Source organism: Pezoporus flaviventris, unplaced genomic scaffold (genome assembly GCF_033815535.1).
Source record: "Pezoporus flaviventris isolate CSIRO_AGI_PZ_B2104156 unplaced genomic scaffold, CSIRO_AGI_Pfla_v1 ptg000005l, whole genome shotgun sequence".
Taxonomy (NCBI): domain Eukaryota; kingdom Metazoa; phylum Chordata; class Aves; order Psittaciformes; family Psittacidae; genus Pezoporus; species Pezoporus flaviventris.
The window spans coordinates 4,951,607-4,971,027 of NW_026892553.1; the positions used below are offsets into that span (position 1 = coordinate 4,951,607).

At 44.0% G+C, this 19,421-nt stretch overlaps 1 protein-coding gene across 1 annotated transcript; it reads right to left on the reverse strand.

Annotated features, from left to right (window-relative positions):
* Positions 1-1,138: 1,138 nt before the first annotated feature.
* PGK1 (phosphoglycerate kinase 1) lies at positions 1,139-14,669 on the reverse strand. The gene is made up of 11 exons (XM_061445748.1): positions 14,510-14,669; positions 11,808-11,858; positions 10,540-10,695; positions 10,278-10,422; positions 8,279-8,382; positions 7,445-7,564; positions 4,777-4,891; positions 4,318-4,497; positions 3,604-3,781; positions 3,246-3,344; positions 1,139-1,615 (listed from the first exon to the last, which is right to left on the reverse strand). Exons 1-11 carry the CDS (start codon positions 14,572-14,574, stop codon positions 1,575-1,577), a joined length of 1,254 nt encoding a protein of 417 aa, XP_061301732.1. The 5' UTR covers positions 14,575-14,669; the 3' UTR covers positions 1,139-1,574.
* Positions 14,670-19,421: the final 4,752 nt, after the last annotated feature.

A 19,421-nucleotide genomic window follows, 5' to 3' on the forward strand; every position in this document is an offset into this window, starting at 1 on the left:
TAGTGTCTGGTCCCTGCAATAGTCACTTTGAGCTTTAAAATGCACTGAGTATATATTTATACACACACTTCAGCATGATTGGGTTTTAATTCGCATCCCACCACGACTAAAATTTGGCAAATAGGCTGTGTCTGTTTGCAACAGATGCTTTCATTTTGGTTTGGTAATGTTATGTGCATACATACAAATTAACTTAAAAGCATACTCTGTGTTGTGGCTTGCTGCTTACCTCAGAGATTCTCTCCACGGTTTGTCCTGGCTGCTTTATACTATTCAGGCCATGCAAAACCTCCTGGGAAGCTCCCTAGAATTCCTGCTGGGAATTCACTGGGAATAAAAACAGGCTATCGCTGCTTTACATCACTCACTTCTCTCTGATCCAGCAGGAAGATACACAAGCGGTTCAGTTGCAGCACTGCATCTCCTTACAGTTCTTAGGAGCAGAACTGCTCACATAATCCAAAACACACTTTTGGATGCTTGGAAGCCAGCCTGAGCTTGGAGTACTCCTGGGTTGGGTTTAGAGCCACCCTCTGCTCACATTTGGGTCCTGCAGGAAGCACCAGAGCCAGCACACAACAGTAGAAATGGAAATACAAACTTTATACAGTTGCACTATGTTGGTGGTCCTCTTCTGCCAGCATGTGCAGTTCTGCAGCGTGCTTAAGCCACACACAGAAACCAAATTGTCCAGCTGTGTGGTTTTACTATGCCAGTTTCAGTGCTTTTAGGACCACAAACTTGAGCAAAGGCTCAAGTTTTCCTGAAGTTGTCTGCCTGTGACTGTTCTTACCTGTTCTATCTTCAGTTTCCCCTATATTAGATACTATAAGGTGAGTTCTCTAGAAGAGAAACACTTTCAAATTTGTACTTTTTACTAGACTGTTACAGATTCAAAATTGCATCTTACTTTAGTACATGTTGGCATAGAAGTTTGAATGTGACAGCACATCTGTAACAATTTACTTCCGTACTAGCAAAGCTCACTTTGATTATGACTGGGTGCTTTTAGATCCACTGGGCAAAAATAAAAGAATGTAGTGCAGACAGGAAAAATATCTCCCATTCCTGATGCCAGGAATAAGATATTTTAAGGTAGACCATTCTAAGTATCTGAAAGACCATATACAAACTGGGAGCACTTTAAATATGTTTATTCAGCAGCTATTACAATCAGCCTCCAAAAAACTGGAGTCCCCTCTTGTTTCTGAACCGTGTCAAGTGATGAAAATGCCAAGGAACATTGAAGCTACACAGTGCACTCCTTTCTGAGAAACAGACATGTCTAACAGGGATTAATCTCTTTGAAAAGGCAAAATATAAATATATACACTCTAAATTCACAACAACAATTTAAACGCACTACATTAATTCAAGTCGGGGGAACAGTGGACAAATCCACCCTCATGTAAACTGCAGTCGTAAAATCTCTCTGCTGTCTTCTCCTCAAACCCTGTCCAGTTTGGGTTAACTGTGATCTGCCTAGCGCAGAGCTGAAATACAGAAGCACTGAAGTGTTGAATCTCAGGGGCTGTGCACAGGACCAGGAAGTGGGGTGACTGATGCTCTGTTCTCTACACGTTGCTCAAGGCATCCACACCAGGAAGAACCTTACCTGGAAGCAGTTAAAACACAGAAGTGAGGTTAAGAACCCTCTTGCAATTGAAGCATTTAAAATAAAATGAGAGATTATAGATTAAAAATGGAAAAGACTGGCTCTATATACACTCCTGTTCACAACAGTGGCTCTTAGGGCATGCGGGCACATTTACACTGTTCCACAAAGTAAACATCTTTCAAGGCTGTAGTGAGAGCTCATCCAGAGCACAGCCTCCCTCAAATGTCAGCAGAAAGATGCTGAGTGTACCACAGTCATCAATTCTCCATTTACAATAATGGGAAGTGTCTATCCAAGTCTCTGCTTGTGTCAGATCCAAACAGCCCAGATCTTTTTCCACTCAGTTTGATGGCAAACAGGTTTTTGATTGGATCTAGGGGGTTGCTGCATATTTTCTTTGATCCCTAGCGGCACGTAAAAGGAATTTTGGAGTGTGTGGTGGAAACTTTAAGAAAGAATTAAGAAATGAAACCTCCTACAAAGCTCAAGTCTTTAAACACCCAGGTCTGGGTATTTACAAGCCTCATTCCAGCTGACGGAAGTAAGGAATATGCTCACCTTTGAGTATGAGGTTCCAGATTATGAAAGTGGAATGTTTTCCACAGCATTTTTAAGCCTTTTGTCCTACTTTAATTACAAAGAGAGACCATTCTGGTTTTGCTTTTTTCCAGAAATCCTACTTTTTGATGCTCAAGCTGTGTGGCAGCCCTGAATTTTAACACTGTTCACAACTCCCTGGTTTGCTGGTTTTTTTTCCCCCTTGGATCTTCAGAAGCTTTTCCAATTAGCAAGACTTCCGTTACATTTAAAAGATCACACACACAAACCCACATTTTGGGCCAAAACTTAGACAAGTTTGTCCTTTTGAATCAATCGGTTGCACAGTGTTTCCTTCTAACCATCTGCATTCCTTCCCTTTCCCATCACTCCCTAGGCAACAGAAACAAAAGCTCTGTCTCGCATAGAACTGCTGGAAAGTACCAGCTGCAATGCAGTTTACTGCAGTTTCTCTTCCACAGAGAAGCTGACAGCATTAGATAATTTACACACATTGGGAAACAGCTAATTACCAGAGGAAATGAAAACTCATTTAAAGTACAATGTTACTCATTAGAAGAGCCCTGTAAATTCTCACCATTTTGAATTGCAAGCACCCTCCTGCAGGTTGGTAAGTGAGCACCAGAGGGCTCCCGAAACCAGGGGATTTCAAACAATGCGCTGGAAAGGAGGCTTCTGGCAACAATTCCAGACTATTCTGATGAGATTTCCCTAACAGCCACTGGGCATTTTAAGCAGTCTGGTTAGTGTGCCTCAGGGGATCATCTACAAAACAGAAACAGCATGCTCTTGAGGCCATTTTATTTTCCATTCCAGCGGGTTTGCCTTCTGGGAGTGGCAGACTGTGCTGTTTGCAAGAATACTCCCGTTTTCTTTCCTATCTTCCTCTAGGAGGGTTACAAAAGAAGAGCAGTGAGGAGGGCTCACTGCTCAAAAGCTATGTGCAACTCCACGTGGTGGAACAGAAATGACATTCACTTTACTGTTGTGTTTTCTTGAGTATAGACACATGGTAGAGTACCCAGAACTACCTGATTTGCTAAACAGGTTAAGATAAAAGAAGAGTTACCCTCTAGCAGTTCCAGGCTGGCACCACCTCCCGTGCTGACATGGCTAACTTTATCCTCAGTGTTCCACTTTGCACAGCAAGTGGCTGTATCTCCACCACCTGTGGTACAAACAAGATCAGAGACACAAGAAGTTCAGATTCTCTGCAGTTTAAGGGCCACAGCCTTGCTACAAGCTGGTCCTGCTGCCAAACACTCCACATTACTACATACAGCAGTTTTTAAAGCCCTGACTTCAAGCTGAAGCACAGGTGAAAACATGAGGAAAGAAAACCAAATCTGACAAGTATTTTTAGCATGATACTGGCAAGCAGCTTCTTGTTGCATTTAGAAAGACAAGAGCACACTCATACAACTTACCAATAATGGTGATGCTGCCCTTTCCAGTTACTTCTACTACTTTGTCCATCAGGGCTTTGGTTCCTTTGGCAAACTTGTCCCACTCAAAGACACCGACTGGACCATTCCACACAATCTGCTTGGCCCTTCCCACAACTTCAACAAACTTCTTCACACTTTCAGGGCCGCAGTCCAAGCCCTAAGACAAGTAAGAGAAGCCACTTACTGCTGGCCCTCATCTCAAGTCACCCGTGTCTAGCTGGGATCTCAGAAGCTTCCCCTTCACCCATGGATATAAAGCAAAAGTTCCTCTACACACCAAGGAACAGATTTGCCAGCAGCTGCTGCAGTAGGGTGGAGTGTGGTGTGGTACCAATCTTCCTACTGTTAAGAAGTGATTTTTAAATCAATGTCAGATGGCTGAAGCCTTGGTTAGAAACTTTTGCCAACTGTACTTAAATTCCAGTCAAATAAAAGGGATTTCTACTGTGTCCGTATCTGAAAGGTTTAGAGGAATTTTGTTGTTTTAATCCAACTCTTACAAAAGCTACTTTAGACTTAAAAATTCAGAACAAAATGGCTTCAATTTCATTAAACCAATATATTCTATGCAGCTTGACTGCCTTCAGAAGCATTTGCAAAGGATCACAATGACTCTTTCCATTCCTTTAATGTGTCTTTCCTGCCCCACTGCTGGCCATTACTTCTGTTAGTGCCTTGCCTATTAATACCCACCATCCAGCCAGCAGGAATGCCGGAGGCCACTGTGGCTTCCCCAGTCTGTGCATTCTCATCAAATTTGTTTGCAGTGACGAAGTCAACAGGCAGAGTAATCTTCACACCGTTCTTCTCTGCTTTGGCCATCAGGTCCTTGACAATTTTTGATCCCTCTTCATCAAACAGAGAGTTGCCAATCTAGAGAAGTTAGTTGGGAAAAGTGAGAGAGGTGTTTGTTCAGTTACTGGTCATTACAGAAGAGAACAGCAGCAGTCAAGCCAAACTGCTCACACAACAATTCTAGAAAGACTTTCTTAAAGTACCCAGCTAGACATAGGCAGCAAAGTGACTGTCAAGTAACTTCTCTGTGCTCCCTGCTCTTGTAGAGTTGAGGTAGAGAGTTCTCAATACAATATACGAGGGACATCCTGACCATACTCTTTACTAGGAGCAGACACTGGATTGCTCTTTTCATACCTCCATGTTGTTGATCACTTTGAGGAAGGTGAATGCCATTCCACCACCAATGATCATCTCATTGACCTTATCCAACATGTTACTGATCAGCTGGATCTTATCCTGAACTTTGGCTCTGGTGACAGAAAGAGAGAAGGAAAAATAATGAATAACAGCCACTGCCCCAAACTCCTCTGACAGAACTTAGTCTCTAGTAATCTTTAGCTAAGACAACATGAAGCTTTACAGGGACTTCTTGGATTGAAGCAGAATTCATCAACTGCTATTCAGTAATGGCAATATCATGACTATGGCATATCAAGGCCATTCTGAGAGAATGAGCCAATAAAGGAGTTGTTGGAAGTAGGCAGGAAGGGAATCTGTCAACATATCAGGACAGCATTAAATAGCAACTTACAAGAGCATTATTCATCCCTCCATGGTTTTCCTATTTAAATATAAACTTTGTTTAACACTTTACAGCCTGATTTCCCCTGTTTGTCCAGCACAGCAGAGCAGAGATCAGAGCACTGCCATTCACAGCCACTGTCCAACCCCAGATTCTCTGTACCAGCTCCCACACACCCAGCTCCTGTAACCCACCACACTCACAGAACAGCTTTAAACTACCAGGCTGATGTGTGACACAGAACTGCGCTGCCCAAAAGCGGATGACTGCTTTTGACATGAGATACAAATGGTAATGGAACAACAATACCAACATTACATTATGTAGGAATGGCAGAAGAGGCAGTAAATAGACAGAAGTCTCCTGTCTTCCCTCTTTAATGCCATGTATGAAATTTTTGTTGTTATCTAAAAGAAAGCTTCATAAAAGAGCGTAGGAAACCACCCTGAGCTAAACCTAGGCTGGCAACCAGAAGACTTGCATTATTGTCTTAGTTTCACAGCACCCTGCTTAGTTTCACAGCACCCTGCTTAGTTTCACACACCACTTCCTCTTCTTGCTTTAGTTTCCCCATCTCTGAATGGATAATTGTATGAATTTCATTAATGAAATGCTTTCAGACCTAACCATACAAAACAGGTATTGCCTCTACAAATGCAATCTTATACTGGTCACAGAGAGCTCTGGTGTGAACCAGCCACTGACCCCAGTTTAAGCCATGAAGCTGCTGATGTTGCTACACTGTGGGAACTGAATGGGTGAAGAAGCATTGATGGGATGGTACAAAGCCACAGCAAAACCCTGTGAGGCCTGTCCTGCTGTGTTCAGCTCCAGGCAGAAAACATGAAGGTGAATTAGTTTTGTTTCTTTTCCTTGCACATACCCTGCTCCTGGCACTGAAGTACTTTCCTGCACATGGTCTTTGCCAACACAGTTCATTTCCAGTTTCCTTGTTAGTACAGTTCTCAGTTCATTTTCTAGGCCAAATTTTGTATATATAAGCAGTAACAAGCCTGCAGCTGGACCACATGCAGCTTACAAGTGTGACCTCCCTGTGGTGCAATCAAGCGAGAGTTGCTCATCTGCCATCCCACCTAGGAACCAGATGACCCATCAGTGGAAGGGTGATGCTTTCAAACACATAAAGGTGTTTTCTGGCTCTGAACCACTCTGAGCTCTTCCTGTGACTAAGATGCAGTCAGCATTCATCAACCTTTGGTCACACAATGAGCTTAGTATCAAGCTCCGGGACCAGGACATGCTGGTTACTCTGATCATGCACCTCAAAAGAGCTTATTTTGTTCCCATTGGATTTACAACACTTCCAGACTTTACAAACAGGCTTGATATTTTAACATTTGGGCCACCCTAGCTGCTGCTCTAACTCAAACATCTGGTAAGATAACTAACAAACTTTCCCCTGGTGATATTCATGCTACTTCCATCAAAGGCAATGAGGCAGGTATAGTGCTTAGTGATGGGTCACCTGCAGCTGTAAACTTTGCAAGGGTACTGATAGAAAGAAAACAAAGCATTGTTCAGTATAACTAAGGTCACAGAAGTGCCAAACTTTATGTGAGAACTGAAAACTAGTTCTTAACACACGTTTGGGTGCAAAGAGCAGTAATAAGCCACATACTTCTATCAAGAACACAGGAATGTCACCATGTCCCAGCTTTGTATTACTTAGCAAAGTATTTTAATTCATCTGATAAACTGAAATACACCATCATAGAACCATGGTGCTGAACTAAGAACACGTATGACATAAATCAGCAGCAATGGGAAATTATTTCTACACAGAAGCAGTCACTTGTTTTTTCAGGTTTCTCTGCACAGAACTTAACTGCTGCAGAAGAGCAGAGGCCCATCCAGCTACAGCAGGTCATCATTGCATAATGACAGTCCATGTCACTTTCCGCAGTGCTGAGCCTGCAGGATGCTTGTACTCTGGACTGTGGAGGAAGGGTCACTGACAATGCTTCAGGGCCATCGTGTGTATCTAACAGGTCTTCTGGGTCATCTGTGCAACAAACTCAATTTGGGGAATGTAAGAGGTCAGGCGATACAACGAACTCCCTGATAGTATCGCAGGAGTGGACATGATCAGTTAGCTCCTCTCTAATGACATCTTACAGAGATCTTGGGACTTACCTACAGATCTGAACTGCAGATGCAATTAAAGGCAAGCACTTGTTTGAATGAAGCCAAAATAGCTTTTCATTTCTTAACAGAGGAGTTAAACAGAAATACAAAATTCTTATGTTTCTTGAGTCTTACCCTCCAAGAATTGCTAAGAAGGGTCTCTCTGGACTCTCCAGGGCCTTAGCAAAATAATCCAGTTCCTTCTTCATCAGGAAGCCAGCAGCCTTCTGAGGCAGGTTGACACCTACCATGGAGCTGCAGAATAAAAAGAGTGAGGAAAGAAAAACTGCCTATCAGCACAGGTCCAAACAGCCCTGTGTCTAATAAAGGCAATCCTTTAGTCAGCTGCAGGAGGGAGAACAGCTACCACCTGCATGAAAACAAACACAAGGTTTTGTTTTCCTAGTTCGATAAGGTGGCTTTACACAGTTTCTGAGATAGTTTTTGCACAGACATATCACTATGCAAGACATTTATACTGTTTAGAGTGATCCAAAACATTGAGGGACAAATAAGCACAGTGAGAGCAGAAATGCCTTCCTGTGATAGCACTGGATTATGAAATCAAGCTCAATGGGGACCACTGGAGTTTGCTCTAACTGGAGTTAGTACAAATACCTAAACCCACTCCATGAGAATTACCAGTCTGGAGCTATTAATCTTTTGGAAAAGAGTTCTGCTTTAATTGCAGGACAATTTATACATGTCTCAAGCAATAATTTTTATATCTTGAAAGCATAAAAGGTCAGTTTAAGTTTTAAGAGTTTCAGCTGTCTTCTGTTCCCTGAGCGCATGAAACGGCATATACTACTGACACCCACCTCCACTAAATCCATTACTTTGTAGCCAACACTGCAGAAGGATAATGGGATAAGCCCAAAAGGAAAACTCCCTGGGGCAAAGCTTTATGTGTTTCCACAGCAGACATCATTCTGCAGTTCTGCCTGTGGAAGGAAAATGGATACACACCTGTGAGCTCGGTGGGCAGTTCCAAAAGCATCATTGACATAGACATCTCCCAGTTTAGAAAGAGAGGATCTGAAAGCCTCCACTTTTGCAGAATCAGCCTTGATCTAAAAAGAGAAAGAGCAACAGGTTTTTGCTTTTCAGGTACACAGAGTTGATCCTGAAACTAAAGTCACAGTCAGCAATTTGCCTTGTAAACCCAAAGCAATGAAAGGCCAGCTGGAGAAACATATCAGTTCATCACTGTATTTCATATGCTCTTTCCCAGTCCAGTAGGAGCAACAAAAAGGTTTAAATGGTTTAAACTGCCCAAGAGTTTATTCTTGCTATTACAGGCCTGAGGACTCTTCCCACTTCAAGTTTCTAGCAGAACAGGAACAAACTGCAGTGCTCCTGGCCATTCAGTCCCTCTCCAACAGACCTCCAGTTTTAGTGGTGAACACAGGTAATGCAGAAAGGGTGTGGAGAGACAAGGCAATGCCAAGATGCAACTTAAAAACCCCATGCTTGCTCACTAAACAAAGCAAGCATGGCCTCCAATTGCCAAAGGTAAAATAATGAACTCCTGAAGAACTGATTTAGCAATTGCATTGATTATTAACTGATAAATAACCTGCACACTACAACAGGACATAGAGAAAGCAGCCAGCATCAGAGAGCTGGAGATAAGCTTAGTGTGTAGTGGGCAAGAACAGACACACAGCCAGGCACAGATCCAACACCATGGGGACAATGGCAGGAAGGTGCTCTAATTAATGGCAGATGGGTTCAGCTTTGGGTGTGCTTTTACCCACACTGCCTGAGCAAATGTAAGCCAAAGGGACCACAAGATTATAGAACTACACTGTCAACTGCTCCTTCACTGCATAAAACCAGGCAATTCACCAAGAGACTAAATGCTTCTGTTAAAACCAGTAGCATCTGTAAGCAGGACACAAGAGGCTCCAAGTGACGAACCACAATCACTTGATCTGCTTTGGAAAGCCACAGTTTCTAAGCATCAGTTAGTAACCTGCAGTCTTGCACTGCTATTTCCATAGCACAGACTTTCACCTCTGTCAGGACCAGAAGCAGGTCTGTCAACAGCACCTCTCCTGTTGTGCTCAACTGCAGTGCAGGCTTCTACACCCTGCCAAATAAGATGAAAACTACAGAAATGCACTTGGGACAGTTCCCAAAGCAAATTCCATTCTTGCCCCACTCTTCTTCCTGCCACCATACTGGCTTTCAGTGGCACACAGTTTTAGTAATTAATTGCTGCATTTCTCACTGCCATCTGCAAGGGCTTACTACTTCTCTAGGCTGGTTTTTTAACTACAGGAGTCCTGTGTCAGCCCATAAAGGGCACCACACGATGTCAGCATTCCACTCCATACACTGAACCTGAAAAGAGTCAAGGCCTGTGTAAAGTCATCGGGGTCACCATCGCCAAGAAAAGCAGCTGTCTGGAGCAAGCGTTCTTCCTGACCTTCAAGAAAATGTCAGAGGTGCAAGGCAGCCTGGTTCTGGATGTCTGCTCTTAAGAGCAGGCAGCAAAAGGGTTTAAAACCTCTCTGCTGCAGCATATTTAAGTATTATATTAAAACAATAGCCAGATAATCAAGAAATAAGCATCATTCTTACAGCCCCAGTAGCAACAAACCATCTCCAACAGACTTTGGGGGTTTGTTTTAGATATCCCAAAAATAAAGTCTAATAAGAATCAACCAATTTCCTGCACAACCCTATTTTGCTCCTTCTTTTACAGACTGCACCACCTTCATGAGTCATCTATAGCCTTTCACTTCACTTGTTTCATCTTGGAAATTCAATGTAATTGACTCAAACTTCTGCACAGCATAGTACAAATGCTGGGACATGTTGAACTAAAGATCTCTGACACACTTCTGGAAGCAAATTAATAAACGAGTTTAATACAGGCTGCTGTCTTCTTATCCTTCTGCAGCAAAAAAGGTAGTAAGACCAGAGCAGGCATACAAAAAAGCCGCACTTGAAGTTTTACCTTGTTCCCTGATGCATCCTTCCCTTTCCCCTCTTCTTCTACATGGAATCGGAGGTTCTCTAGCAGGATGATGGAGCCAGCTGCAGGATTAGCACAGGCTGCCTCCACCTCAGGACCAACACAATCCTTCAGGAATAAGACCTCCCTGCAAAAACAAGATGAACACTGTCATCCCACCAGTGACTCTTGCTTTCAGAAAGGAAAACATCCAGGTCCACTGATAGAGAGGCCTGGTGCATGCTGGATTGCTCTTCTAATTCACCTGCCCATGAGTGCTTTAAGCTCCACAGCTACTGGTGCCAAGGAAAACTTCTCAGGCATAGGAACACCATCCGGACGACCTAGGTGACTCATCAAAACCACTGACTTAGCTCCATGATCCAAGCAGTGCTTGATGGTAGGAACAGCAGCCTTAATTCTGTAATAGCAGAGAACAAATTAAAAAGGATTCAGATAGAGTTTACCAGGCAAACAGATTTAGTGACCACTTACACAAAAGCCTCAAGAGCTGTCCCTCAAAAATGACAAAAGTAATGGAGGAGAAGAGCATGGAAGAATAATTATTTCAGAAGCCCATCCTACCTCTGGTGCTTACACAGTTCACCCAACCTCTCATCAAAGAGGCATCACCACCAGCAAGTCTCTGAAAGGGACACTGGGCTTCTTAGGAAACTGTCCTTGCTAGAACAAGTGTCTAGGAGACTAACCACATCCCACAGGGCACAGCTGTCCTTATGGACCTAATCCAACCTACTCTTCTCTGAGGGACTGTGACAATTCTGGAGCACAGACCAGAAAGCATCAGCAAAATTCTCCATCCCAGCTATGTTTTCATACATTTCACTGTTATCTTCCAGGTGATGTAGGACACAGGAGTGAAATACATTTTGTAATCTAAACTGTGCTGATTGCTCCTAGCTAAGAAATGTCAGGACACAATTGAACAGAACCAGGCTTCCTGGTTTAGTCAGTGATCCTGACCAATAAAGAAATGATGGGTATGCTGAGCAGTGAGCATACTGTGGTGAACAAAACTGGCATCTGTCTGTAAGAGACAAGCAAGGCAAGACATTTGCTATAACCATTTCTAAATCTTGTGTCTTTGTATGCTTCATTGAAACAATTATTCTAACATAAGCCAACAAGTTCACACAACTGCAGTGTAACCAGAAGGCAAAAAAGGATACTACAAAAAAATACAGCAAATTTTTACACACAGCCAAAGGGATGTGGCTGTGAAATGGTCACAACACTTCAACCATATTTAAAGAATGAAGTTTAGGGTCTGTAAAATTACAAGATTTTTTCTATATGCTTTCCATAGTGAGAAGAAGCCTTGCAGTTAGTAGTAATAGCTACAAAGGTTTTAATTAATAATTGATGACCTTCTCCGAGACACATCCAATAGTGTGGTATGAGCAATGACAGGTTAATCATGGTAGTGTTCCAGGTACTGCTAAAAGAACTGGGCTAAAATGGGAAAGAAAACAGACTTTGGGGCTTCTGTCTGAGATGGGAATTAAGACTCACCTTTGATTGTTGGTTATTTTGTGATCCTTCATTGGAACATTGAAGTCAACCCTAAAAAAAAGAAAACAGAAATAAAATTAAATACTCAACAAATTCTTTTACAAAGACCAAGGGAACCTGCCAGTAAAGGCACTGGATAGAACAGCAACATGACAATTACAGGAAGATTTTTAGCTCTGCCTTGTGTACAACTTCTGTTTTGAAATCAGGACATTATCAGCCAAACTGAGAACAAACATCTGCTGGAATGACTTAGTAAAGCTGTGCCACCGAGGCATCCTAACGCTCATGGCAGCAGTAGCAAAGATGCTCAAGCAGGAAATAAAACTGAGATTGAACAAGCTCCTCACAACCTTTTCGTTTTAAACAATGTACCCTTGGATCATGAACTAGGAGCTTCCAAGGGAAAGGAAACAAATAATGAAAAGTGACACTGTGCTGTCTAATGAGGCCTCCAAGATGTTTGGCTGGATTGCCACAGCAAGCAAGCAGCCTCCAGGAAGTGGTCCAGTTATCACCTACAACTTTGAATTTCTGTCCTCCAATTTGTCTGCAGCCAAGTGCTGGGCTTATCACATTCCCATTGGAAAACCTGAGGAGGATCTGGAGGTAGATCTTGCCCTACCTCTGCCAGCTGAAGGGATGGAAGGGAGGAGTTTCATCAGCCATTTCTCACTAGCATCCCTTGTGCCCACGTGCAGACTAGCAGCAGCAGCAGGAAACTGTGTTGCGTAACGGCGAAGGCAGAAATTACTCATAGATCTACAGGAGGGAAGAGAACTGGCTGCAACAGCGTATCAGAACGAGGAAAGTGAAACATGGCCTTCAAGTTCACCCTCCATCGTTCTGTATCTGTATTAAACAACAGCAAGACTCACCAAGTTACTTGAATTCTCTTGCAGCCTGCTCAGCACGAGAAACAGACTGAAAGAACAACAAAAGCTGCCAGCAAAACAGGAGTAGCTGAGCAGAAAGGAATTGAACTGGCAGCCCCACGGTGCAGGGGATGAATTCTAGAAAGGGGAAAGAAAAGCATTTTTCGTGCCATTTTATTGTCCTATTATTCTAAAATGAGAGAATAAAAGAATAGTTTGCTTTACAGAGCCGTCAGAGCTACAACAGGAAGACACAGCTCACCCTTCTGCCCCACTGCAGGCTACCGAAATCTGAGCTCCCCTTAAACCCTTTCTCCTCCCCATTCCCAACTTCTCTAGAAGCTTACTTTAGGACTGGAAGTTAAGCAGGTTATGAGTATGCCAAAATTCTGATGACTACGAGAAGAGAAAAAAAGGTATTGGTTTCAGTAGTAGTGAGAGCACATGGTGCCTCTGTTCAGGGAAATGAGAAGCAGGCAGCAGAGACTGGCACCACATTTGCTGTTTCATTCGGTTTTAGTAGCTCATCACTGGATTGTAAAGACAGATTAAAGTGCACTAAGTATCAAGACCAAGAGCTGACTTAACCCATCCTTTGCCACTGCAAGGGTGTTCCCTGCAACACAACTCAGAAAAGGTACAGCCAGTCAGACTGCAAAAATACCCAAACTCAACTCTTACAGAGATAAAAGGGATCTTTTGTTCACCAGATTTCAGAAGCACGTGTGAATTCCGAGCTAGCTTCTTCACTCATTACAGGGCTAGTTTCTGCCAAGCAAATTTCTAGGGAACTACTACGTCTCACAAAATAAGACAGAGACACGATGAAAAGTGGAAGCTGTCTGGTACAGACTACAAGAAAGATAAGTTTGAGTTCTGTTCTACCTGCGCACTCACCGAGCAAGGTACCAGCCACACAGCAGTCACATTTCAGTGACCTTGGACAAAGAACCCCACAACACGAGCACTTCCAGCAGGATGTATCATGACATAACTCAGGGCCCTTATCTCCAGGAATCTGGCAGCAATTCCAACATTAGGCTTTCAGCAGGCCTTGATACTTTATAAATAAGCTATAAACTCCTATTTTAGTGTTTTACAACAGGATATGCTGAATACCTGCGACTTAACTCATGCTGCAAAAAGCGGAATTATTATTTTATTGGGGTAGAGCCGTATTTTCACTTTTCTATTGCAACGGGCTTGGGATTTGCAGGAAAGAAAGAGGGAAATGGGGAATAGTGCTCCCCCGGCTTTCCTCTCAGCCTGTGGACGATACATGTGCATTAGAGCGACATACAAAGGCGGAGCTCGGTGGTTCCGCTCCCGGGTACCTCGGCACTGCCAGAGAGCGTGAGGCTGCGTTCACAGCCCTCCGCACAAGGCAACGGACACGTTTCTTTGATGGATAACTCTGGATGTATGGAGTCTTTCCAAGAGCCAGAGTACGCGAAAAACAAAAACGAAATCCCACCGAAAATCATTTCCCAGGCTCAGACGAGCAGCCGAGGAGGGAGATGACTTGTTCCCGCCTGGGAAAGCTGCGTGTGAACCCGCCCAGCCCCCAGGCACCCGCTCGGCCCCACCGCAGCGCGGAGATGGGGCGAGTCAGCGCCGGCGGGGCCCTGGGGGCCGCGGGCGGCTCCCACCCTCCTCCATCCCTGGGAGGCACAACCCTCCCGCCCTGCTCGCGGGACTGAGGGCCAGCCCCGGAACAAGGGCACCAGCAGTACCCCCAGGGACTGCCGCTGCCGGGCCGGGCCAGGCCGGGCCCTTCCTCCCCTCACGGCACAGCTGGAATGCGTGAGGCCGATCCCGGATCCTCACCTCATGACGACCCGTTTGCCCTTCACGTCCACCTTGTCGAGAGTGAGCTTGTTGGAGAGAGACATGTTTGCTCCAGACACTACTCAACCACACACTCCGCTCTGTTCCGCTGCCGCCTCCGCTCTGCCGCAGCGACCGCCAGCACCGCCGGCACACAGCTCGCCCCGCCCCCGCCCGTCAGTGATTGGCCCGCGCTGCCCGCCGCGCATCACTATTGGTTAAGCTGCCTGCCCGTCAGCGGACCGCCTGCCCCTGCAGGAGGCCTGGCTGAGGAGGGAGGCCCGGTCACGTCCCGCACGCAGCCGGCGCAGTCTGTGGCGGTGTTACCTCAGCGGCTGGGAGAGGTGTTACAGCAGCGGCTTCTTCCGCCCGGGCCCGAGACCCGGTGAGACCCCAGCCCCAAGTTAAAATACATTTGATTATAGGTTCAAAAATGCATCTGCGAGCGCACCACGCTCAGTGTTTTTTCTGGAGCACAAGGCAGAGAGGTTCATGGCAGGTAACAAACCTGCCTGTCCTAACAGCACTCATATTCTTCCAGCTTCTGGAAATAATCAGCTATTTGTTTTGTTTCTCCTTAAGTACTTTGTACGATTTCACTGAAATGAATCCTCTTTTATTTCCAATCTCGAAACTACTGAATTAATAGTTCTGGGTCTTACTTGAGGGTAAATTGTCCATAATGGTTGAATATGTGTCAATTGGCAAAGGCTGGAAACCTTCACAGTCAGTACTTCTGTCTGGTGTAGGCCCAGCATCACAACTGAAAAAACAACGCACAACCTGGGATATTTTTTAAATGACCTAGTTTAATACTTCACAAGACAACTAGGAAAAACCAGGAATACGCTTTCCAGAAGTGTGGTTTATGTGGTGAGTTCATTTTTTTTGGTTTTTTAATATGCAGACACTGCTGAGAAAATTGTGATAAAGTTGAGTGCCTGACAGAGTGGTTTGTCCTTGACAGAAAGGCCAGATTTAGGAGAAAGGCTACAACAGACAAGCAAAAGGCAGGGAAAATAGAAGAAAACAAGCACGCCCTTACAAGAAACAAAATAGGAAGATAGGTAGAGAGGCAAACTAAAGCATTGCTCACACATGGATGAAAACATCCAGCCTGCGTGGGCAGAAGAGCAGGAGCATCCTGCTGCAGGACTTGTCAGAAGGCTTGGAAAAGCCTGCATGGGCTTCCAAGACAGGTTAGAGACATCAGTTTACCCAAGTGATACAGCTATCCTAACCACAATAGAAGCTGAAATGACACATGGGAACAAAGTAATAGGAGATGTGAAATCCTCTATTATGTGGTCACTTCGTAGGCGGAAAACTTCTCCATAGTGTATCTGTGTGTCACTGTGGCTTATCATCTGTAGCTATAAATCATATAGTCAGGGTTCAAATTAAATTAGGTCCAATAATAGTTGTGATATTGACTCAGAGTAAACGTGGAGTGTATCCATGGGTCCCTGAACCTGCAGCATCCATCGGGATCTTTGTGAGGCAGAGAACCTGGACCAGTGGGCAGGGACATCCGGAAGTATCAAAGCTACTGCAACATCCACCAAGGCACAAGAGTCAAATCCTAAATTGATCCTGAATCCTTTCCAGCATCTGTGAGTGCTCTATTTTCGGATTCTCTTCCAGGGTTTGTTCAGCAAAAGAGCTGCCTCAGGAGTAGGGAGCTCCTGCATGCAAGTGTGGCTGCTAAGAGCTGCTTTTACCCTCAGAGCCTTAAGGACAACCAATGCTCAGTTAAAGGGACTGGCTGGGAGAATAAGGAAGTGATCCTGCAGAACCACAGGTGCTGTAACAATTTAACTGTTCTGAAGCTAGTCTGTTTCCTTGTCCCTGTTCTACTTTGTGCTGTGCTGCTTTCTTCAAAGAAATTAAAATTCCACAATGCTGACTCAGAAAGGAATGCTCTTTCCAGCTGCAGTCCATAACTGCTTCCTTGCAGCCTCTGTTACTTTCCCTAGTAAATGGATGTGTTCATTAGTAAAAGGCTTTAATTTAAAAAGCTTGCATGCCACCTCCTAGGGGTAAAAAAGTACAGAGGAGAAATGTCACAGTGCATGGTATGAACGCAGTAACTTGAGCAGCCACAGTAATGGAAGAGAGCTATATCCTGCAGCAGCCTGAGGAAAGGGAACAGTGGGACACTTGCTAATCCTGTTAGGACATTCAAGAATAAAGGACTAAGCAAGCCGTAAATAAAATGACCAGGAACACTCTACTACAACTATATAGTTCTAGTAGACTGGTATTGTAGAAGTCTGTAGTAATCTGAAAACAAAAACACTGTGACTTACAATGGGCAGAACTGCAGCCATAGTTCCTAAGGTGTACTCTGATTTTATGCTTGCTTGCTTTTTCTCTCTTCTTTTTTTTGTGAAGAACATGAAAAAGGGGAATAGGGAGGATGTCACATGAGAACTTGTGGTGGCAGAACATATTTCCACAGAGGATAAGGCCAGGGCACCAGAATGTGTGTTATAAAAAAGTTAGAAAGGAAGGGAAACTATTACAGATGTGTTTGAAACTCAAAGCTCCCTTCCATGCTTGAGTCACCTTTCTGTCCTTCCCTCCCATTGTGAAATATTTAGAACACACTGCAAATATTTAAAGAAAAAAGCCTGTGCAAACAGTTCAAAATCTGCACTTTTAAATTAACCAGTTCAACAAAGCCAGGAGGGCAAAGGACTGGAAACAAAAACCCCACCGATCTGGTGTTAGATCTGTGACCATTCCAGGAAGTAATTTCTAGGAATATAAAACAGAAGCTACACTTTAGACTGACATAGCCCTTGCCTGTGTGATCCTGTTTGCTTCCTTTAGCCAAAAGGAATGGGATTGTGGCAAGTTTAGACAGATCCCAGGCTTTGGTTCACTGGAGTGCACATTTACATAAATTAAGCTCAAGGGCTGTAGCTTGGAGACCCATAATCTGCATCTTCTTCTGTATTGTATGACCCAGCCTTCAAATTCCCTGCTTTATAACCACCCTCTGCATTTTAAGCTTCCACTTAAAAACAGGCTTCAGCACAAGTTCTAAGCTTTCTCTTTGCAGAAAAGGGGCACTGGGGTAGGTGGGCTGCAGAGGTGACACCCCACCAGAAAGCTGATCCCAGCACCAAGTGAAAGAGGGGAGATAGGAGGATGGAGCTCTGCTCATCTTTTGTGTTTGAAACTATCAATGGGAAACAGCTCCTTAAAGAGCTCTGCTGCTGGTGTAGATCAGGCCTTTGGGACAAAGAAGATGTCATATTTTGAGGCTATTATGTGTTCGCCGTGAATGGCTACTGAGGTCACGTCTGTAGGTGACTGTACCCACTCTGAACTCAAGAATTTTACAGCAGGGAACATTCATTTGTGTGCTTTGTAAATTATCAGCCAGCTATTGCTCTGTGGAAGTACCAGATTTAGAGGTGGACAGATTACAAGGGATTCCTTAACAGTGTGTGCACATGCAAAAGGTTAGCTTTCGCTTTTTATGCTGAGTGGAGTTACCCTCAGGGCAACTTTTCCACCTTCAGGGCCAGGCAGGGCCTCTGCTGATTACAAAGCACCCTCTGCACCATGAGCATTAGTAGGGAGGAGCACTGGAATTGAAGGACAAATTAGGCAAAAATATTAAGATTTATACCCAGAAGTTGACTACTGCTCTGAAGCTTAAAGTTTATGTGAACACAAATCCCATGTGTTCGCACCAGCTCTAGCTTTGTCTGGTTTGTGTAATTCCTTTTTGTAATGCTTAAAATAAACGTTTGATCTTACCCTCACTGAGGCCAGGATGGGCTTTGTACCCTTGGAGACTTACTATGCCTCAGTCAAGCTTTCCTTCCACAACGTACATGGCACATACCATATCCACCCTGCACACAGTGACAGACCAAGGGACTTTCGATCTATTTCACTGAACAATATGCTGCAAATCCGTATGTGGAGATTTACGAAAAAAAATTCTAGCAGATTTTTTTTTTTTTTTTAAACTCAGTCATAGTTAAAAGAAACTGTTCCATTTGAATGAAGAGGATTCACAGAGTCTCTTAACCCAAAATAGCTAAAGGCCTAAATTAAACAAACCTAAATGCTTTGGTTACTGTTTCTGTGCAGCAAGCCTGTATTTTCAAAACCCCAAGTGCTAAAACCTGTAAGTTTCCACACTTGTTGGGGCATCCTAGGCCAATGAGAGTCAGTCCAAGACGATAAAATTACAGGGTTGTGTCTTAACTTGAAAGCAAAACTGATCACCTTGGAAAGGCTTAGATGCAAGTTTAATCTTCTACACAACAGCAGAGCTACTGAAGGTGAAGACTTGTTCTACCTAAAATTAGCGGTTGCTAAACATATCTGCACAGCCTATGGGATCTCCCATAAATGAGCCTCAGACATTCACCTCCCAGTCCACTCCCCCCAGCAGCTTGGTCTCATGGACTCTCTCCCAGTCTGCTCCGCAATGCAGCTGGTTCTGCCCTTCCAGCTCCAGCCCAGAGTCATCATAGACACTGATGGAGGAGACATAAGGCATTCTAACAGCATCATATCCTGGGGTACCACGTGTGGCTTTTCAGTTGAACATTGCAGAGGAACGAATGGGGAGAAGCTCTGTGCAGCTGGCAGTAGAATCTGTTAAGTCAGCAAAAGAAATTCTTGAAGGAGATCACAGAACATGACTGAGAACAATCTTTGTATGGTATATTTTTATTATATAGTTCATAATTGCCATTACAATGATGGAGGCAGAGTCTTAAAAGAAGTGTGAGACTGCACGTTGCTAAAGAAATGTAACAGCTCTAACATTCCTCAACGCACTCATTTCCCCATTCTTCACACCAAAATGGAATATTAAAAAACCTATCAGATTTAAACCATTCCTTTGGAAGTTCTAAGCAAAAAAATAAACAGGTTTTAA